Genomic DNA, 13541 nt, shown 5'->3' with positions numbered 1-13541 from the left:
AGCATTGATTGTTCTCGTTTGTTTTTTTCTTAAGTATCATAAAAAACTAAAAACAGATGGTAAAGATTATGATGTTTTAAAGATATTGCTAGAATGTTATCAATAAATATTTCAGAACAGATAATAAATATTCCAGGCATATGAGCATAGGCATATTTAGAGCGAGAAAATCAATTTTCTGCAATTAGCTAGAACTGACATTCATACTATTGTACACTATTACATCCACCTCTCAGTGTCCAAATTCTTGCTTCCCTTTTGAAAACCAAGGCTGGTTTGGTGAGGGAGAGAGATTTGCTTCTGTTTACTCTCTTATAATGAAAATCTTTTTTTCTCTTGTGTGGTAGCAAGAATTCTCCCTATATGATTGTGTGGAACTATAATCCTTCAATAACATCTGTGATTCATTTTAGTTAGTGAAAAATAGTGTTTCACTTTTATACTTTACTTTGCAAAGAGGAGAGATTCCCTCATGGTAACTCAAGAAAAAAAAGACTCTGGTAAAGCTTCCAAAATTGTGTATCATTTGCTTGTTGCAAAAACTCGCTTTTGCACTTATAAAATATTAATATAAAGCAATACAAAGCAATATAGAAGTTACTATTTTCTCGTCAGCAATTTAATCTTGCAAAATGGATTGGCAGCTTTTAGATGCAAGAACAATGTTTTATACCCTTTTGGATCGCTAAAGAACACAGGAAATGGTTCATTACATTGTTGACAGCTAATACTGAAATGCGACAAGTATTTATAAAATTAGAACATACCTTGCCTGCTAGGCGGCTGCAGATGATTCCATTGCTAGATATAAGACAGTCAGTCAGAGTAGTTTTTCCTGTTAAATAAAATAGGGACATCAATTCAAATCCATGTCTTTTCTTAAAAAGCCATGGATCCCATACTTATAGATTTTAAAAATCTGATGAGAACTGGTTTTAGTAAAAGATTTTCAATTTACCTATGCTAGGTGACAAAAGACAAAAGAGATTTATTAGACTTTTGAACAGAATATCATCTAGAAGGACACAGATGCTAGCACTCTATATTGCTGTAATCTTATCTCCAACCCTGTGGATCTAATCACCCTCATCTGAAAAGTTGTCAAGCAACTTAAAGCCATTTCAAAAACAAAAAATTCAAGTTCTGGTTTAAAAAACAACATGACATACTACAAGAAGAATGCTACTCACTAGGTAACTGTGTTCATTTCAAACGCTTTATAGCAAGGCAGGCTTCCCTAACATCACAGAAAACTTTTAGAGGAAAGACTCGCTTCTTAGCAAACACCACTCTCAGCTGCCCACAGCTTCACTCCACTGAGACATACAGAGACACACCTCCCTTATTTATCAAAACAAGCACTTTTAAAAAGGATTCTTACCATGGTCAACGTGAGCCAAAACACAAATATTCCTGATGTTGGCAGTGTTTTTCTGGAGATGAATCATCTTATCCAAACTGTTGAGCACCATGGTTACTTATTTCCTGTGACTAAAAATTAAGTAAGTATTAGCCCAGAGGCTAAAGGTCGGGGCAAAAAAAAAAAATAATAAACGCTAGGAGGTGGCAAGGCTTCTCAAACCCCTTAAACTAAGAACCCAGTGAATGTTTATTGATGAGACACACCACCTAGGCCTAAGTCCCGTTCGAGCACTAAAGTCAATATCCTGGCACGATTACACTTCAGGAGTTTGCTCATCCTTCCGGATCCGAAGGCTGCGATGAATCACGCAGCTCGAGGCGGCTGGGTGCACAGTGACACCAGTAACCCTGCCGGTGGAGGTACTCGGGTAAACTGGGAAGGGGTTGCATGCGGGAGAGGGAGAAGATGCTGAAGAAGATGCTCCCTTTCTCTCCTCAGTCTTCCCCCAAGTCCCTCATTCTGACATTCTCGCTAATCCTTGCGCCAGGTCGAATACCCAGCTTTATTCCTGCCCTCGGAGCCCGAACAAACTTTTGGGTCACGTGCTTATTATCCAAGCAGGTGCACTGCTGGTCTTTCATTCCTCTCTAAATAAAAAGGAAAAACCTCTACACTACGTACTTCATTTTTCGGCAGAGGAGTCCGTTCGTTCTCTGAGAATCGCTGGTCCAGAGAGACATGCCACCGCCCGGCCCCAGACTGGAATCGACACTCCGGGGACTACAGCTCCCAGCCAGCGCTCGGTCCCAGCCCCGGTTCCCGCCTCAGAGCCGCAGCTAGCGGGGTCCTCCAAGCACCGCCCAGAGGCTGGCCGAGGAGGATGCCAGTCCCCAGAGCGAGCCCGCACTCACCGGCGGCAGCAACCCCACGAGCCCAGCTTCTCCTCTCGGCTCGGCTCGCAGCCACACCAAGAGCTTCCGAAACGCAGAGATCTCTGCGGGTCCTGCACGCCCGCGCGCCAGGGGGCGGGGCCGGCTGAAGCTCGACCTTTTACCCGCGCGCCTCTGGCGCCACCGGAAGCCGGCGCCGGGTCTGTCACCAGGTGTCCCTCTGTTGCCTTGACTACGGCGGGCGCTGTGGGAGTGGAGAAGCCGCAAGTGCTGAGGCGCGGTGGAGGAAGGCATGGGAGCCAAGAGCATGAGGAGCTGGTGTCTTTGTCAGATTTGTACCTGCGGGTAAGAAATGGCTGGTGTAGTGGCGGGCCGGGGCTTGGGAGCCGACTCCTCGGGAACCCTGAGAATGGCCGTCCCCCGCAGATCAAGGGACGAGGACGCAGCGACATCCCCACTTATCTCATAAGCTCCACGAATGCTCACTCCGCACCCGCCGGCTACCTGGGGGTAAACGTTTCTTCGTAGCCCCTGAGACTCCCAAGCAAGGATGCAAAGTAAATAATATATGTGAAGCAGCGACGGGATATAAGACTGGTGAGTAGTGGCATGTGATCCGACTGGGAGAATGCATTTTCACCCCGTCATCCCCTCACACAAAGATGAGAAAAGAACAGTGCTCAAGGCCTGAGTCTGCAACCCATATCACACTCTTTCATCTCACCTTGTCCTCCCAGCCAGACCATATTCCCATTCCGTCCAGGCAGCAGTTCTTTGGGATTCCTTCTGACTGAAAGGGCTGGTAGTAGTCCCCACCCTGGAAACCTAGAATCAGCTGGTCCTGCCTACAACAACCTTCTATCACCTAGAAACAGTCTTCTCCTTCTGGCTTCACTGTTGACCCAGAGTTAGATCATTATTTGCTAAGTAAATATGAGCGTGTCAAATCTTGTAATCCTTCAACACCTGCATGTTGATGGGAAAGCAGTTTTGATAGTCTCATAATAAACACAGTTATTAATTAGAAGTGGTGATATACCAACAAATTAACTTTGGGTTAGCCATGAATCTGCAGACTGGTGTGCAGAGGAGACAATTTTACTTTTCTAATTTACATTCCATAAGTTCCTTTCTCTATTCTTCATTAGAAAATTTGGTCTTCATTATGTTGAGGGCTACCCTTGGAATGGTGTGATTTTACTTTTTCTTTGTTTTTGGTTGTGGTTGTTTTGTTTTTTAAGGGTTTTATTTTTATTTTTTGATAATGCAATAAATACACAAGAGGTGTCATAAAATCCATAATATTGTAAAATATCTATATTATAAACACCTTCATAGAACCTATCTTCCACAGATAATACAAATGTTCTTTAAGACTTGTTCTACATGTGCATTGATTTTTTTTTTTTTTTGAGACAGAGTCTCACTCCGTCGTCAGGCTGCAGTGCAGTGGCGTAATCTCAGCTCACTGCAATCTCCGCTTCCCGGGTTCAAGCAATTCTTCTGCCTCAGCCTGTCGAGTAGCTGGGATTACAGGCTCATGCCACCACACCCAGTTAATTTTTGTATTTTTAGTAGCTCTCCTGACCTCCTGATCCACCCACCTCGGCCTTCCAAAGTGCTGGGATTACAGGCATTAGCCACTGCGCCTGGCCTGCATCGATTTTATTTTTTTAAACAAAAAAGAGAATATTCTGAGCATACTATTCTACAATCCAGTTTTTTACTATTTACAATCTCACCATCTTCCAGTGATGATGTAAAGGTCACCCTCATTCTCTTAAATAACTGTATACTATTAGCTTATATGATATATTGGTCAAGGTTCTTAGTTATGGATAGCATAACCTACTTTTGTTAGTTTAGGCAAAAAGGAATTTATTAAGGAGTGTGTATATATATATATATAGTTATTTGGAAGAGCTAAAAAGTGTTTTAAAATAAGCTTCCAGGAAAAACTTCAAAATTTTACCACAGAACAGGACTGACAAAGAGGCCACTGCCTCTGCCATAATCGAGTGACGACTGTGACAAGATCGCTCATTCTATTCCATGGTCAAGAAGCTGCAGATTTGAAACCATTCCATGGAAATCAATGCCACCCTAACAACTTCTAACTCCAATCTCTTGTTGCCTCTATTACATTCATTAAAGCAAAATAAATGTTATGCCTTGACTCTCTCCTTATGTAGCTCTGTTCTGAGTCAAGTGTCATGTGAATACATGTAGCAGGTGAAACCTAATTTGTGTGTGGAAACTTTCTGCAAGAGCCTGGGAAATTCCCTAATGGCTTTTCAGCTTCTATGGTACCAACGAGATACTAAATTGTTATGAACCTTAATTGCTGTGCTTCCACCACATAGGGATAGACCATTGTTGTGAGTTGTTTTGTAAACACCATTACAGAGGAAACAGTTCTTGGGGTTTTTTTGTTTTTGTTTTTGTTTTGAGACAGAGTCTTGCTGGGTCGCCCAGGCTGCAGTGCAATGGCGTGATCTTGGCTCACTGCAAGCTCCGCTTCCCAGGTTCACTACATTCCCCTGCCTCAGCCTCCCGAGTAGCTGGGACTGAGGCACCCGCCAAGCCCGGCTAATTTTTTTTGTACTTTTAGTAGAGACAGGGTTTCACCCTGTTAGTTAGGATGATCTCGATCTCCTGACTTTGTGATCTGCCCGCCTCAGCCTCCCAAAGTGCTGGGATTACAGGCGTGAGCCACTGCACCCATCCCAGTTTTTGGTTTTTCAGTAAAGCCCTAGAATTTAGAAACTGTGGGTTTATTGGAGGTCTCCTGGTTGATACAATTACAACTTCAAGAATGTTTTTTTTGAGGTTAATCTTTCCATTGATTTTTAATTTATTTATTAGTATTATACTGTAAGTTGTAGGGTACATGTGCATAGCGTGCGGGTTTGTACATATGTATATACTTATTGCCATGTTGGTGTGCTGCACCCGTAAACAAATCATTTTACATCAGGTATAACTCCCAATGCAATCCCTCCCCTTCCTCTCCCCGATGGGGCTTGATTGTGTGATGTTCCCCTTCGAGTCAGTAGTCTCATTATTCAGTTCCCACCTATGAGTGAGAACATCTTTGATTGTTTGGTTTTCTGTTCAACGTGGTTGCTAGAATGATGGATTCCAGCTGCATCCGTAATCTACAAGGACACAAACTCATCCCTTTTTTTATGGCTGCATAGTGTTCATGGTGTATATGTGCCACATTTCTTAATTGATCTGTCACTGATGGACATTTGGGTTGATTCAAGTCTTTGCTGTTGTGAATAGTGCTGCAATAAACATGCGATGTGCATGTGTCTTTAGAGCAGCATAATTTATAATCCTTGGGTATATCGTAATGGGATGGCTGGATCATATGGTGCATCTAGTTCGTTCTTGAGATGTCGCCATACTGTTTTCCATAATGGTTGAACTAGTTTACAATCCCACCAACAGTGTAAAGCGTTCCTATTTCTCCATCCTCTCAGCACCTGTTGTTTCCTGACTTTTTAATGATCGCCATTCTAACTGGTGTGTGAGATGGTATCTCATTGTGGTTTTGATTTGCATTTCTCTGATGGCCAGTGATGATGAGCATTTCTTGCTTGGCAGGTTTGAACTCTGAGCTGGAAGAACATTGTCATACATAGGATATTTTTCCAAATGTTCAGTTGTAGGGCAAAACTACCCCAAATTTTTTCATAAATCCTTGTGATTCCATGTGGACAATGATGTGCCTGTTACTATCCAGTAAGTTCCATCAGAGAAATCCATTGATTTTTTGCTGTGATCATGTCTATCAGGCTCTAGATTGAGAGTGTTACCCCTACAACTGAACAGAAAAGAAATATCCTATGTGACATGTTGCATCTTAAACAAGCAAAATCTTGACATCCGTGTGAAATGGAAGGAACCAACTACATTTAAGTAAATATTTAGTAACTATTTGCTTTACTTATTTTCTCCCAACTCTTCTGGTGTCAATAAAGTTTTCCTGGCTATTTAAATTGCATTTGGTTGATTTAAGTTGAACCAATTTGATAAGAGCAGCGACTAGTTAAATCACAACTTGAAAAAAGCAAAACAAAAATCTGAATTAAGTTAGGTTGACAAGTGAGAAAAAAAGGATATAAAAGTTCTATTTTTTTGCCCTAAAATATCTCGTATTTATCTGCTTTCCACTGGTACCACCACTGAGCCAGGGTGTCTTTATCTTTTGGCTTGCCAGGCATTGGCGCAGGGTATCTTGGAGCGCCGCGTAAAATACAATAACACCAACCATAGCTGATGAACTAAAAAAAAAAAGTCACAAAATCGCAATGTTTTAACAAAGTTTATGAATTTGTGTTGGACCTCATTCAAAACCATCCTGGGCGCATGCAGCCCTTGGAAACGCGGTTGAACCAACGACCTAGAAAGATGCAGTCACTTTATATTAATATCTGAATCTACTCTAGTTTTTGCAGTTTGATCTGTTTTCAATCGTCCAGCCTGCCCAAATGATTTTAAAATACAAACCAAACCTATCACTTTTTGCAGCTAAAATACTCTTAGAAAACTTTCCATTTGTGGCAGCTTTACAAACTAGAATCCCTTATCATCAAAACCATGTAGAGGCATGGTTTTGCTCACTACCAATTCTCTAATTCATTTTCACTGTAGTGCCCTTTTCGCACATGCTCCATCCATGGGCCATTTTTCATTTCCTTAGAAGTGCCAGGTTTCCACTTATCTGCAGAGTCTTCCAAGATACTATTTTTCCTACCTGCAATTTTCCTTCCTCCCGCCAGCTAATGCTCATTCAATCATGAATCTCAGCTTCATTATCCACTTGAATAAGCCTTCTCTGATGCTTCCTCCAGTTTTTTCCAGATTAGGTAAAATTCTTCTATGTAAGCTCCCAAAGCACCTTCCTGTTATTTATCATTAGATTGGACAGTGTTTCATGAAGCAGAGGGAATAGAATCTTTTGTTATCTCCAGCATTCTATTTTTAGAAAACTGGTGGCTCAAATGCCTACTAGCACATAGTAGGTACCCAATATTGTTCCAGTGAGTGATGAACACAAATCTTCTTAAGCCTATACTTCATTTGGACGGCCTTTTGATCTGTCTGTATTTTTGTCAGTTAGGTGGATTACATATTATATTTACTCATTATTTTATTTAAACTGTTAGTAGCATATACTATATTCAAAATTTTAATGCGGTGTTGTAAATACTCAGTAAGTTTATGAACCCCAAATATCTGAGATAGGTCTCAGTTAATTTAAGTTCATTTTGCCAAGGTTGGGGAGTGCGTGCTGGTATTTTAGCCTCAGGAGTCTAATAATAGGTGCCCAAGGTGGTCAGAGCACAGTTTGGTTTATACGTTTAGGAGACACACATCAATCAACATATATGCAAGATGAATATTGGTTAGATTCGGAAGGCAGGACAGCTTCGAAGCTGGGAGTGAGCTTGCAGGTCATAGGTAGATAAGAAATAAATGGTTTGCATTCTTTTGGTTTCTGATGAGCTTCTCCAAAGGGAAGCAGTCAGATATGCATTTATCTCAGTGAGGCAGAGGAGTTTGAAGAGAATGGGAGACAGGTTGCCTAAGCAGTCCCCCAGCTTCACTTTTCCCTTTCCAGCTTAGTGATTTTGGGGCCCCAAGATTTGCTTCCTTTCTGAGTTGAAGTTCCTGCTTCCTAGTGACTTGTACATCATATTTTATAATTTAGAGTTTTTAAATGCTCTGTAACAGCTTTAGATTTTGGTGTTAGCCATTTTCATTTCAGATGCAGCTCATTCTTATATAGCAAAGATACAAACTTTTTCTTTTTTATTATTTATTTATTTTATTATTACAGTTTAAACTTTCAAACTTTTAGTCTAATATTTCTATTTTAACATTTCAGGCATTCCTTGCAGTAATAATAGTTTGGTGACTCTAGTTACTTGTGTAGGTGTGGCTCTTCCACAGATGGAAGATTTACTTAAGTCCTCAGATTTTTGGTATGCAGTAGTGCCATCTAGAAGTGTTACAATTCAGGTCTCCATCTAAAAGAGCCAGTAGATAATAGGGTCTCAGGAAACTGCATTTTTAACCAGCAGCTGCCTAGTGACTCTGTTGCCACTGATTCAATGCGTGGGTCAGGAACTGGACTGCTCACAAGGGATGACATGGAACATACAAAACGAGACAATCTTTGCTTTACTGTTGTTTATCGTGTTTATTAGGGAAAGTCCAGTAACTGAAATATCAGATAAATAACTAAGATGGTATGGATTATAATAAGTGAGATGAGGAAATTCAGTAACTGGTTGAGACTGATTAAATGGGAATGGTTGTTCTTTTTTCTTCACTTTATTAGTATTTCTTTCTTAATGCCTTAATGGTTCATATTAGAGATTTGAAATAAATTTTACAATATTTGTGTTTATTGAACAAAGATTTTGCTTTTAACCAGTTCTAAATGTAGAATTGAAGAAATTTAACCACCTGCCATATCTTTCTTTTAAAAGGCAATTGCTTTTTAATTCTGAATTTCCCCAGTTGACTTACTCAAATAAGCCTTAATAATTGGAAAAAAAAAAGCAAGAAATGTCCGAAAGGTCCAAATATACCAATAAAACTAAAATATTCATTTCTTAAATTGTCATCTCTTCACTTAGTATGACATTGGATCTTTTCTTTATATTTTCACTGGGAAACTAGCAGTATTTCTAAGAGTCATAATCTAGGAGCTTGAAACTCTTGCTTGACTCCTCATGTTTGACTGTGGTGACTATGCAGTAGAAAGTGGATTTATCTGTACAAACAAAGCATTCTGTGTACCTTTGTATAGTGCAAGGAAGTGACACAATGTAAAGAGGTGTCTGAACTTGTACAAGATTTTGGATCCTTATAGCAGTCCTGTTGTAGCTCACTTAAATGACTGCCAGAGTTGGCAGGAAGCCTGCCCTGAAGGAGTAGGATTCTAGACACATCAGATGTTTCAGGATATATCAGATGAATAGGACTGCATTCACCCTCTACTACTACATAGAAAGCAGCTTTGGGTTTGGAGGTATACTTTCTAACACTTAACTAGTCTAACTAGAGAAACTGAGAGTTCTAAGCTTTTGCTTTGCTTTTCCCTTCCTGATTCTCTCACTTCCTGACTGCATTTTAGCCTATTCCCCTCTAGTTAGTATTTGGGAAGAGCAAAGAACAACTGACATGTCTTGGGAGGCAGAGGTATGTGATTTCTACTACTCTTCATTCATTAAATAAAAGATTATTAAGCATTTATTAAGCATCAAGCACTATACTAGACACCTGGGATATAGTGGTGACCAAAAGCAGTCATGATCTCTGTGCTGACAGATGTTGCAACCTATTAGAGATGGCAATCAAAAACATTACCCAAAATAAGTCTAAAATTGCAATAGTGATAAGATCTATGAAGGATAGGCACAGGTACCTTGACATCCAGAACAAGAGTTTGACTTTATCAGGGAAATAAGAAAAATAAGTCAAAACCTGAAGGATGTTAAATTAGCTGGATTAAGAGGCGGAAGGAAATGCATTCCAAGCAGAGAGAGAGAGAGTAGCATGTAGCAGGAAGGAGCAGGGAAAGGAGAAAAGTATCAAAGAGGGCCAGCTGGAGCAGAGAAAGCAAGAGGAAGCATGGTGAGAGCTGAGGCTAGTGAAGGAGGCCAGGCAGAGCCTTTAAGCCATGTTCAGTGTCATCTATGTCTTTACAGTAATAAGAAGCCATGAAGGTTTTTCTGCTTTGTTTTTTTGGTAGAGGGTGAAGTTGGGGAGGAAGGAAGTTAAGGAAGAGGCTAGGGAGATAAGGGCAAGAATGACCTGATCAGATTTACATGGGAAAGAATTACTCAGGTTGCATGTGGAGAAAAGATTGGAGGGAGAACTAGAGTGGATGTGGGTAAATGAGTTTTGAAAGTTATTAAAGTGATTCAAATGAGCTGTTGCAAAAACTTTGCATATTATGGTAGTGGCAGATGTGGAGAAAAGTGGTTAGATTTGAGGGAGATTTATGAGGCAAAATTGACGGTAGTTGATGACGGACTAGATAGGGGAGAGAATTGACGTATGAAGGGTGAGTCCTAGATTTCTGACTATGCATCTGAAGCGATGGTGATAGCATTCACTTAAATAGAGAACAAGCAAAAAGGACCACATTTATTAAGGGGAAATAACGAGTTGATTTGGGACATATTAAGTTTTGAGTTGCCACTGAATATCCAAGAGACCATCATAGATGCTGGTATGGAGCTCAGAGAAGAGGTCTAAGCTGAGATGTAAATTTGAGAGTTTTTTCAATCTAGGTAGTAATCGAAGCTGTGGGAGTAGAAGAGTTATCCTCAGGAGTGAACAGTGGATGAAAAGAAGTATGTGTAGGTAGGTCTAAGTCTTGAGGAATGCTAACATGTATTTAATGACCGAGTAAAGGTAGATGAAGTTGCATAGGAGACTGGCAAGAAATAATCAGGAAGTCAGGAAGAGCAAGTTTCCTAGAAACAGACAGTGTGGACAATAATGTCAATTACTTCTAGAGAGGTCAAGTAAGATGAGGATTAAAAATGTTCGATGAATTTAATCACATGGAAGACATAGTGAACCTTAGAGCTGTATTAGGGAAGTGGCAGTCCTGGAAACCAGATTGAAATGGATTGGAGTGGGTGAGAAAACAGTTAATTAGTCTAAGAAGTTATGTTGTGAATAGAAGAATTCAGTGAGGGGTTTGGGTTCTTTGGAGAACTTACAGACATATGCAACAAATATTGGTTAATACAAGATAGTTTAATCACAAAATGAGTGATGTGCCCATAGAGTCCAGAAGAAAAAAGCAATCCATGAAGTCCTGGGGTAGTAACAGTAGTGGCTGCCATATTGATCTTACTATGTACCAAGCAGTCTTAAAAGTGTGTGTGTATATCCTTAAAAACAACTCTGTGAGATAGAAGATATTATTGTCCCATATTATATATAAAGAAACTGGTGCATAAACAGGTTAATGAAGTTATCCAAGGTCCTGCAGCTAGTAAATGACAGAGCCAGGATTTGGACGTAGGCGGTCTGATCAGTTTAAGTTTGTGTTCTTCTCCATTCCTCAGTTTTTACCTCAGTGTCTGCAATACTACCTCTGTCACATAATGTTATATAGTGCCCAGGTTGGCTGCATTACCAGCTGGCATCCATCAAACAAAGGAATTCTAGGAGATCAAGATGAGAACATTCCGCTATAATCTGAATGTGATTTATGTCTAAAGACCAGAGTTACTAATCATTTAACAATAAGCGAGAAAACAGCATGAATTCAAAAAGAAGAAAGTATGCCAAAATAGTTTGCTGGAGACTTTAAGTAGGATGAATAAGGACTTTGACAAAGTGGACTCGGGGAATATATTTTTTAAACTTTTCAGGTTTAGTAAATTTTACCTGAAATTTCCTTCCAGGTTAGAAAAAAAATCAATTACTTGAGGATAGTGTTTACTGAAGATCCAATTAACTTATGAGATCTATTGCAATGATGTTTTCAAAACTAGAATTTTTGATATATTTACTTTTCTCAAGATACTTAGTCTCTGGATAGGACCTTATGAAAATTCATTTACTTCTTTCAAGTAGTTTATCAACTATTACCATTTTAATATCTTCTCAGACTTTCCAAGTAAAACCTTGACATTTTCCATACTTCATTGAAATAATTAGAAATAAAAAGACTTGCTGAGGCTATGTTTCAAATTTATATATTTCAGGTTGGATTATAGATCCTTATGAAATATTTAAACAGCCTGTAGCCATATAGAAGAATATAAACCAAAACAAGGGAAGATTGATCTTGAGTATTACCTACTTGGGATTTTAGTGATACAAAGTGCAGCCTGTGGCAATAGTCCGACCTTTGGAGACAACAAGTTAAAAGGAAAGTTGGACTACTGTCCCGACTTATAAAGGTAACTTGCCATTTCCAGCAAATGAAGGGCCCAAAAACTAAATTCACTTCCAGCTTTTTTTTTTTTAGAATTTACATTTATTATTATACTTTAAGTTTATGGGGTACATGCATAACATGCAGGTTTGTTACATATGTATACTTGTGCCATGTTAGTCTGCTGCACCCATCAACTCGTCATTTTACATCAGGTATAACTCCCAATGCAATCCTCCCCCTCACCCTCCCATGATAAGGCCCGGTGTGTGATGTTCCCTTCCTGAGTCCAGTCTTCGTTGTTCAGTTCCCACCTATGGTGAGAACATGCGGTGTTTGGTTTTTCTGTTCTTGTGTTTGCTAGAATGATGGTTTCCAGCTGCATCCCATGTCCCTACAAAGGGCCTTAAACTCATCCTTTTTATGGCTGCATAATAGTATTCCATGGTGTATATGGCTGCCACGTTTTCTTAATCCAATCTGTCACTGATGGACATTTGGGTTGATTCCAGAATGCTGCTATTGTGAATAGTGCTGCAATAAACATGCGATGTGCATGTGTCTTTATAGCAGCATGGTTTATAATCAACTTTGGGTATATCCCAGTAATGGGATGGCGGTCATATGGTACATCTAGTTCTAGATCGCGAGGAATGTCGCCATACGCTTCTCATAATGGCTGAACTAGTTTAAAAATCCCACCAACAGTGTAAAGTGTTCCTATTTCTCCACATCCTCCTCCAGCACCTGTTGTTTCCTGACTTTTTGTGGTGTACATTCCTTAACTGGTGTGAGATGGTATCTCATTGTGGTTTTGATTTGCATTTCTCTGATGGCCAGTGATTGATGAGCATTTTTCATGTCTGTTGGCTGTATGAATGTCACTCTTTTTGAGAAATGTCCTGTTCATATCCTTTTGCCCACTTTTTGATGGGGTTGTTTTGTTTTTCTTGTAAATTTGTTGGAGTTCTTTGTAGGTTCTGGATATTAGCCCTTTGTCAGATGAGTAGATTGCAAGAATTTTCTCCCCATTCTGTAGGTTGCCTGTTATTCCTCTGATGGTAGTTTCTTTTTGCTGTGCAGAAGCTCTTTAGTTTAATTGATCCCATTTGTCAATTTTAGCTTTTTGCTGCCATTGCTTTTGGTGTTTTTAGACATAAAGTCTTTGCCCATGCCTATGTCCTGAATGGGTACTACCTAGGTTTTCCTCTAGAAGTTTTTATGGTATTAGGTCTAACATTTAAGTCTCTAATCCATCTTGAATTAATTTTAGGTATAAGGAGTAGGAAGGATCCAGTTTCAGCTTTCTACTGATGGCTAGCCAATTTTCCCTGCACCATTTATTAAATGGGAATCCTTTCCC

General features: G+C 39.8%; 1 protein-coding gene and 1 long non-coding RNA gene across 6 annotated transcripts in view; one reads left to right on the top strand and one right to left on the bottom strand.

Moving 5' to 3' along the window:
* The window catches only part of LOC108586781 (elongation factor-like GTPase 1), a 51668-nt gene extending 49278 nt beyond the window's left edge, over positions 1-2390 (bottom strand). For all 5 annotated transcript variants that reach the window (XR_002523617.2, XR_001904513.3, XR_001904510.2 and 2 more), the window contains exons 1-3: positions 2275-2390; positions 1382-1491; positions 768-835 (exon numbers count right to left, since the gene is read on the bottom strand). Coding sequence is in view for 1 of the 5 variants with exons in the window: in XM_021941815.2 (XP_021797507.1) it covers positions 768-835; positions 1382-1472 (159 nt within the window). In the remaining 4 variants the exon portion in view is untranslated. The remainder of the gene's footprint in view (positions 1-767; positions 836-1381; positions 1492-2274) is intronic.
* Positions 2391-2416: 26 nt separating this feature from the next.
* LOC110740422 lies at positions 2417-4271 on the top strand. Its single transcript, XR_004185081.1, has 3 exons — positions 2417-2598; positions 2680-2850; positions 4231-4271. It is a non-coding gene; the product is annotated as an uncharacterized LOC110740422 (long non-coding RNA).
* Positions 4272-13541: the final 9270 nt, after the last annotated feature.

The sequence above is a fragment of the Papio anubis genome, chromosome 7 (assembly GCF_008728515.1).
Source record: "Papio anubis isolate 15944 chromosome 7, Panubis1.0, whole genome shotgun sequence".
Taxonomy (NCBI): domain Eukaryota; kingdom Metazoa; phylum Chordata; class Mammalia; order Primates; family Cercopithecidae; genus Papio; species Papio anubis.
This window is presented reverse-complemented; position numbering and strand designations above follow the sequence as displayed.